Below are 9,051 nucleotides of genomic sequence, written 5' to 3'. Positions count from 1 at the left end.
ATAAAATCATTTGAGGTCATTGGTATTATCTAATATTTATGATGGATAATACTCTTGTAACTATAAAAATTGAGGACATTGATAGTTTTTTGGCAGGACTTATACACCCTGTGCCATTACTTTGTATGTTCAAATTTTTTGGCCTTGAAAGATTACTTATCCTTTGTATAATATCTTGACAGTCTCAGTCAAACACCTGAGCAGTTGAACAAGTTGCAGCTAACTAAAGAAAGGATAGAAAATCAGACAAAGAATTCTTGGAACATGCTCCCCAGCTAAGCTTCTGTCAGAGATGAAGACGAAGGTTTTGAGACTTTGGAAATCATACATTTTACACAATTGTATATCAAAGGTACTTAAATGTACATCCTAGATACAGTCACTATAATTCTATTACACAATGAATAAACTAATATCAATGATTTGTTGCATTGCAGACTTAAAAACTATTCCATTCAGCTTCTAAGACCCCTTAGGGTACCAGCTTTTAGGACGTAACAGTTTCCTGATTATTTATCAGTAGAAGCTAACATTGATTGATTCACAATGATGCATTGTGACAGGGATACTGAACTAAGTTGTGGGTGATGGCTATAGGTAATCCCGGGGGAGGGGAGTACTCCCTATAATGGCCTATACGGGGAAGTTTCCCTGAAAGGGGTACCTTTTTCACGCTTCAGGTATATGAAAGAGTAGGGATTTCACAAGTCAAAGTAAATGAAAGGGTAGGGAAATCTGTCATTTAGGTATTTAAAAAGGCCTTTCATTAAACTATTTCGAGCACACATACCTTATGACTGAGGGCTAGAAAGGGGATGCAGTGTTCTTAAGTAGGTTTGTGAAAGTGGTACTATTTTCCAATGGAAGGTATACAAAAGGGGTACCATTTGTCAATGGAAGGTATACAAAAGGGGTATCTTTTCTGCCAAAAATGGTATATAAAAGGGTAAGGGTTAGGGTTAGGACCGAGCCTCCTCGTATGAATTTTTTTTAGGACCCCCTTCTGGGTAGGTAATAGCTTAAATTAAGAACACCAAGTTTCTCTGTCTTCTTTTTTAGTGCTAACCACTAAGCGTTCATGAAATACCCGTAGTGGTCTACGGCACTAAGTCTTAGTCTCTTTGCCTTTGCCTTCTCTTTGCCTGTGACTCAGTTGCTTTGTGGCATGGAGTCACGTAGCCTTTAGAACATGGCTTTCTGTAGATCTTGGCTTATTCCTAGCAGCTTTTAGGTGTTGAGTCATTCTGAGTAAGCAGTGTTTTGATCAGTACGGTACCCTTGCAAGTTGTCTCTCAATTACCTAATGACTATGGATAAAGTGAAAGTCTGAGTCTGATATGCACAATCGATGTAGTTCTTAGTGGCAGAGCTTCCCAAAGTTTTAATCACATAGTAGAGTTTGTTGCCTTCTAAGCTGCAACACTGCTGTGCATAGTAAGTCCAAGAGCAGCTGGAATCACTTAGTTGGACCGATATTGGTAGTTCTGGAACTGAGAAATCCGAGGGTTACTGGTAGCATACCATGTTATTGCCTTATTATGAAATATTAATGTTGCAAGCATGTTTTACACCAATAACTTGGTAGGGGAAGGCTCTATGGACAAAATAAAGGATATTAAAATTTCAACCTCGGTTAATGCATTTCTTGTGCTCTGATTGGTTCACGCAATCTCGGTTATCAGCTCGTATACCATAATTTGACCTTATATGGTAAATGATTGCGCTAAGCGCTGCTAAACTATATTTTTTTTATCTAAGTTTAAGTTTCATATTAGATTTAAGGATCTTACTGAACTGATAAATGGCAACAATTGCCCGGCGTGCGTAATTTGTACCTCTTAAGGTGTGCCCGTGTTGTAAGAATTATTTTGATTATTTTAGCATATTGTAAATGTATATATAATTTATAGCTTATTTCTTATTTATTAGTTATCATTGTATTCATAATTTATTTTATCTTTATGTTGTGTTCCCAATTAGCGCCAGCTAAATACATCGACACATGAATAAAGTTCATCATCATCATCATCATCATCATCATCATCATCAAGCGAAATTTCTCTCGGAGTAGAGCCAAAAAAAAACATTTTTGTGGAAAGTTTGGATCAATTCCAACGCTTAGAAGTACGCGAAAGGATAAGAAATGTTTTATGATGAGCCTGCGTCTGTCTGACCACCAGGTCAGGTTTTTTCGATTGCGCTCGGATTTTCTCCCTTTTTTCGCTCGTATTTCATACTTCCAAACTTTTGGAGTTTAAGTAATTTGATAAAAAAATTATCCATTCGCGCTTGTTGGATATGAGACTGGTTATAGCCAACTCGGCGCTACGCCCCTTGTTGATTGTCAGTTATATTGAGAAGATCCTTGTATTGCTAGCGAGGATTAACTAACCACGGTTCTAAACAACTCCATTTATTACACCAGCTTTCTGTCAGTCGCTGTACTTTTCACAAGGGAGGTTGAATAAGGTTCAAAATCTAAATTACAGCAAATCGCGTTAGTGATATGAAAAACAGTTATCCCTTATAATCAAGCAAAGATATTTACCCAGTGGTATCTCACAGTTTCTCTCAATTCCTCTTACTAGCAAGTGACTTAAGTTGCGTAATCATGTCTATGACGTCACCTAACAAATTCTAATCACGGATTGTTGGCGATACACTCCCCCGCCAAAAAAAAGGTTACAGTAATCATAGTAAATAGTATCTGAGAGTTCACTTAGAAGTTCATTTTGTTTTCATCAATCGGTATAAGTAATACAAGTCTCTGTACAGGACGTTGAACAGTGACATATCCTTTGCCTTGGTATTGCTTCATAGGTTCGTTTACGGTGAGATTCTTGTATTGCACGTCTACTCTTCGCACTTTCCCATCTGCACCTGGGTAAACATTTGACACTTTTCCAAGCTTCCAGTTTCCTCTCACTAAGTTGGAATCTTGTATCATAACTACGTCTCCGATTTTCAAATTTCGGTGAGATGTGTGCCATTTTTGCCTTAATATCAAGCTTGGGAAGTAGTTCGAGTTCCATTTTTTCCAGAATGTATGAACAATTGTCTGGACGAACGTGAAACGTTTTTGGGTGTTCGCGTTTTCATCAAATGGGCCATTTGGTATCCTGCTTGTGGCTCTGCCTAACAGTAAGTCATTTGGGCATAAATATGCTCCGTCCTCAGGGGATGTTGGGTGTCGCCCTATTGGTCTTTCATTCAGCAAGTTGGCAATCTCGAATAAAACTGTTTGCAATTCAGAGAAGGTTAAAGCATTTTCACCAACCGAGAATTCAATTGCTCGCTTGACCGATCTTATAAGAGCTTCAGTTACTCCATTTTGCCATGGGGCATCTGCTGGGGTGAAGATCCATTGCAATCCTTTCATGACGCCATATTCCTTAATTTTCTTCCAATCCCATGTTTTTGTTATAGCGGTTAGTTCCTTACTTGCTGCAATTAGTTGAGTACCGTTGTCAGACAATAGCTTGGATGGATATCCGTTTAGGGACACAAATCTTCTGAGTACCATCAGAAATTTGTCTGTACTATAATCTGCTGCCAGATCCAGATAAACAGCTCTTGTTCCGAGACAATTAAATATTACTCCATAAGCTTTAGAGAACGTTCTCTTCTTTACCTCGTCCCGAATTTTAAAGGGACCAAAAAGATCAATTCCTGTACTGTACCATGGCGGTGCTGGCTTCAATCTGTCTTCAGGTAATTGGCCCATCACTTGCTGACTTGTTTTCTTAGCAAGTTTTTTGCAGATAACGCATCTGAACTTAATCGATTTTACCAACTTAAGGAGTTTGGGTATCCAATATTTGGTGCGCACTTTGCTGGCAGTAGTTAGAATGCCATGATGTCCTCTTGCATGAGTTTGTGCTACATAGAGATGTGAGAACGGATGATCATATGGTAGTAATATAACTTCGTTGTCACCGTAATTTGTTTGTAACTTTGCAGTACGACTGCTTACTACATAGATGCCGTCTTTGCGTGTGATAGGACACAAACGGTTGTACTTGCCATTTTCAATATCATTTCTCATGTTCTGCTGAATCTCTTTGATCCAGAAAATCTCTGACTTTTTAATATCTTCAGGTGTCAGTTCTTGCGTTGCGCTTTTAAATGACGGTTTGGGAAATTTGCTGTAAAATTTCAAAATTCTTGCAGTGACACGTAGTAGTTTGCCGTAACTCGAATATTTGGCGATGTCAATTCGTAACGCTAGGGTATCATGAGTTCCTTCTATCTTCGTTACCATTGTAGTCCGGATTACTTCGGATAGTTTTGGCTCCAAGTAATCACGAGTGATTGGCCACTTGTCTTCTGTTTGTTTAAGAAAATCGGGACCCTTTTGCCATGTGCTTTCAAGTCCAATGTCATCGGGCTTCCTGCCTCTTGTCAAACAGTCAGCTATGTTATATTTACTCTCTACCCAATACCAGTTTTCAGGGTTTGTTCCTTCCTGTATTTCACCTATTCTAGTGGCGGCGAACGTGTTGAACCCGTATGAGCTTTTCTGTATCATGGCATGTACAATCTGAGAATCTACGATGTGGTAGATCTTTTCAAAGCGATATCTACATTCCTTTTCTATGAACACTTTTAGGCGTTTGTTCAGTACCGCTCCACACAGTTCTATACGGTCAATGGACATCTTTTTTATTGGTGCAAGACGATTTTTGGACAGTATTAAATTGCTCTCAAATTGGTTATTCTTTCTTTGCCACCGTACATATGCACATGCAGCGTATGCGTCTTTGGATGCGTCACTAAACACAACGAGAATGGGGTCGCCAATAGCATCCATTGGTTTAAGGCATCTCGTAAATCTGATTTGATTCATGTCTTTCAAATCGTTGAAGAAAATAGACCAATTCTGTTGGTTTTCCTCGGGTATAGGGTCGTCCCAGTCAAGTTTCGGTTCAGTTCCCCACAAACGGCGTAAAAGAATTTTGGCCCTTACTGTAAATGGTCCTGCCAACCCTAGGGGATCATACACGCTGTTGATCTGTGACAAGATTATACGCTTTGTGAGCTGTTGGGGATCTTGGGTGGGGACGATATCGCTCGTAGACCTTGAAGTATGTATTCGCTTGGTAGTAAAGTTAACCTTGACTTCGAAACACAGTTGATCTTCTGATTGACTCCATTTAACTCCAAGTATCTTTTCTGTTTGTTCCTCGATCGGTATATTTGTTTTTTCTTGTCTGTCAGTATCGCTTGAGAACATCCACTCTTTGACTTCAAATCCTCCTTTAATAATAGCCTTCTCGATATCTTGAGTCAGTTTAATAGCTTGTTTGCGATCGTCCGTACTTTCGATTATGTCGTCCATGTACGTATTTCTTTGTATTATATCTGCTGCTTCTGGGTATTTCTCTCTTGACATCTCTGCGGTTTTTCTCAGAGCAACGGTTGCAATTGTAGCTGACGGCTTGTCACCGAATGAAACTCTGAGCATTATGTATGTGTCGGGTTCTCTTGTACTATCCATATCCCTCCACAGAAATCGGTGGGTGTGCTGATCTAACTCTGTCATCTTCACAGTGTGGTACATCTTTTTAATATCACCAATGAAGGCTACTTTATTCTCTCGGAAACGTATAAGGACTCCCAAGATATGACCCATGTAATTGGCGCTGCTATTGAACACTATGCGCACTGGGGTAGATTTGGAATCAGGCTTGAGAACTTCATGATGTCCGATATAATGCACCGGTCCTTTGTAGAGTGTTAGTTCCTTTTTGGAGAGTTTCCTTGCAACTCCTCTAGTTACCATGTCTTTTATCTGGTTGTCATACACTTTTGCGTGTTCGGTGTTCCTTCTTAGACGTTTCTCGGTCGTTATCAGTTTCGCGAAAGCGACCTTCCGGTTGTCAGGAAGATTCTGAGGATCCTTGATCCAGGGATACTCAGCGACCCAGCGATTTTCCTCTTTGTTAAAGTTTAGATTTCGTTCGATTAGTTCCAGCTCTCGCTCTTCTTGAATAGTGCAGTCTTTCGCGCCTAAGGAACATTTTCCACATCTACATCCTCCACATTTCGGTTTGCATTCTACGCCAAGGTTCTCAATTTTGTAAAAGTCTTCTATATTGATTTTGCCTACAACTGTGTTGACTCTGGCATTGATGAAATCGTGATACAGATGTGATTCTTTAAGTAACGGGTGCGTTCCTCCAATACATCGCCCGAAACGATTCCTTAAGAGCACAAGATGACCGATGTTTTGTTCTCTTTCCGGGTGATAGGCTGCATATTCGTAACCGATTAAAATGTCCACAGGTCCTGAGGGTCGCTCGATTTCTTCCTTTGTGACGTTCTTGAAAAGATGTACTATGTCGTCTATGTTAACACTTTCAATGTCTGAGGTGATCCTTTCGATGCCGTAAGCTTCGAATTCGATGACGTGACCTTGCTTATCTATAAGAGGTACCTTGTATTTGTTGGTCTTAATCTTCTCGCTCTGTGCTCCAACTTTGATGACTGAAAGTTCGACTTTGGATCCTTTAAGTTTCTCTTGCTTTGCTTTAGTGTTTGTGATAAAACAAAGTGATGCGGCGTTATCCCACATTATATTAGCTTCTCCTCTTTTGGTTTTAACTCTTTGTACTTGTAACAGGCAGGTGTCAATTTTTGTATTGTGGCATACGTTTGCTGAGGCTGAGACTTGCTGAGGTGTTTCTTCCGTCTCGTGTATAGATGGATGGTGCTTTCTTGTGCAGCCGCCTACACCACAGTCTTTCCTTGATTTGCATGTACGTTGTCGATGACCGATCTTTAGGCACGACCAACAGGCTCGTTTATCTTTGATGATCGTCTTTTTCTCTTCTATTGGCTTGGCTAAATAAATTCTGCAGTCTGCTGTCCAATGTCTTCCGTGTTCATGAATCAGACATTTTGGTTTGGGTTCTTTGCTTACTTCCTCGACGCCTTCTGTATAGTGCGATGTGCCTCTGTAATGTTGATTGTTGGTCGTCGTCCGAAGAGAAGCACTGTCGTATTCAATAGCACTCCTTTGATTTTGCAGAAATTCAAGAAGACTAGGGAACTTTTTTGATTTGTCGATGTGACTTCCGTGACAACTAACCATTTCCGCCCATTTTCTTCTAATGTCTGTTGATAAAGCTTTCTCTATAATACTGACCGAACTCGTTGTTGTAATTTCCGCTTCTAGACCGAGTCTTGTGAGGTCTCTGTATCCGTCTTCTACAAGAGTCACGAATTCGATGAAACGTTTATCTTCTCCTTCCTTAAGTGTTCTGAATCTACGTATGCCGTCAATGATAACGTCTGCAATTTTGGCTGGATCTCCATACTTTTCGTCCAGTCTTCGCCACATTTCTTGCACATCGTCGTCTATGCTCTTTACCAGGCCTTCGGGTTCTTTTCCAAGACAAGAGCGTAGCACATATGCGGCATCTCTTCCACGAATTTGTGGCATGACTTGTTTGTTGAAATCTCTTTTAAACTGAGGGTAATGACGTAGTTCTCCATCAAAGTGCGGCATTTTTACCTTTTCCAGGTGTAGAAAGGAAGAAGTCGCGTCAGATTCCTGTTTTATCTGCTCTTGTTCTTTTACGTTAGTATATCTAACTACAATTTGTTCAACAATTTCGTAATAATAGGTTTGGATTTTAGCTATCCATTGCATCTCAGATTCGGCTGATTCAAAGGGCAATAATTCTAACAGTTCAGCGTTAAAGGTTTTGCAATCTTGAAATTGATCTTCTATTTGTTTCTGTAAGTCTTTTAACGCAAAATTGGGCATTTCTTTTGACTGCAACGCGTGCGAAATACTTTCGTAAGAAGCTTCGAAAACAGCGCGCGCAGTGTTCCTTTTAACTTTTGCGTTGTCAATGGCCTCTTGACGAGCCGCGTGCTCGCGCGTTGCCTTTTCGCTTGTAGTGACATTTTCGACATATTTCACTTTACGATTAAATGCATTGGAATATTTTTCCTCGACTTCCGTCATCCAGATTTCTTCTTCGTCCACTAAATGCTCGTCAGTCAGGAAGTTAACATACTCTAAGTGCTTCCCTTCCAGTTCTTCCCATGCATCAACAAGTTTTGAGTAATTGGTTTCTACTACCTCGATTCCTTGGCTTGTCTCTATGGACTTGATCAAAAAGTTCCGCTTTCGTGTGAAGTTTCCCTTAGCAATTCGCCGTGAATTCTTAGCTTTGTCGGTCATCTTCTGTTCCAGTCGTCGCTTAGTAGCTAACCACACTGGATTTTGAATGTATTGCTAGCGAGGATTAACTAACCACGGTTCTAAACAACTCCATTTATTACACCAGCTTTCTGTCAGTCGCTGTACTTTTCACAAGGGAGGTTGAATAAGGTTCAAAATCTAAATTACAGCAAATCGCGTTAGTGATATGAAAAACAGTTATCCCTTATAATCAAGCAAAGATATTTACCCAGTGGTATCTCACAGTTTCTCTCAATTCCTCTTACTAGCAAGTGACTTAAGTTGCGTAATCATGTCTATGACGTCACCTAACAAATTCTAATCACGGATTGTTGGCGATACAATCCTCAAAGCCTTTTTCATAGGTAAACTACTTATGTTATAACTTATTGTCGTATTATGAATCATTGTATTAATGAGACATCTTGTTCACCAATAACTTGTTAAGGAAAGGCTTTAAGGACAAATAAAGGATATTCTATAGAGAAGGTCCTCAAAGCCTTTCTATAGGTAAATCCACTCATCTTGCAATGATAGTAAACCAAGATACTTAAATGACAATAAATGGCTGCAGCCTCAAAAAGGCATTTGCACGCAGCCAATCTTTGCGTCTGTGTCAATTAATTGGGAAAGGGATAGAAATACAGGTAACGAAGTGTTTCCTTGCTCTTCCCAACTTCAGCATCACTCGCATATGGGAATACAGAAAATTTACCTCACAAAGTGTGGTGGTTGCTTCTGCCGACTAATTGCCGTTAAATTATTTGTCCCTGCCTCTACAGATGACAGTTAAGGGATATGTTGGCCCATTACACGACCATAGAATTCCAAATATCAAAGATGACATTTATAAGTTT

At 39.8% G+C, this 9,051-nt stretch overlaps 1 protein-coding gene across 1 annotated transcript; it reads right to left on the bottom strand.

Annotated features, from left to right (window-relative positions):
• Nucleotides 1–2,719: 2,719 nt before the first annotated feature.
• LOC137981125 (uncharacterized) lies at nt 2,720–8,194 on the bottom strand. The gene has a single exon (XM_068828469.1). The coding sequence runs from the start codon at nt 8,192–8,194 to the stop codon at nt 2,720–2,722; it is 5,475 nt and encodes a 1,824-aa protein (XP_068684570.1).
• Nucleotides 8,195–9,051: the final 857 nt, after the last annotated feature.

Source organism: Montipora foliosa, chromosome 12, assembly GCF_036669935.1.
Source record: "Montipora foliosa isolate CH-2021 chromosome 12, ASM3666993v2, whole genome shotgun sequence".
Taxonomy (NCBI): domain Eukaryota; kingdom Metazoa; phylum Cnidaria; class Anthozoa; order Scleractinia; family Acroporidae; genus Montipora; species Montipora foliosa.
Note: the sequence above shows the minus strand (reverse complement) of the source record. Positions and strands in the feature narration are given on the sequence as shown.

Coding starts and splice junctions, on each gene's coding strand:
- LOC137981125 (XM_068828469.1), bottom strand. CDS start 8,194: ATGACCGACAAAGCTAAGAATTCACGGCGAATTGCTAAGGGAAACTTC.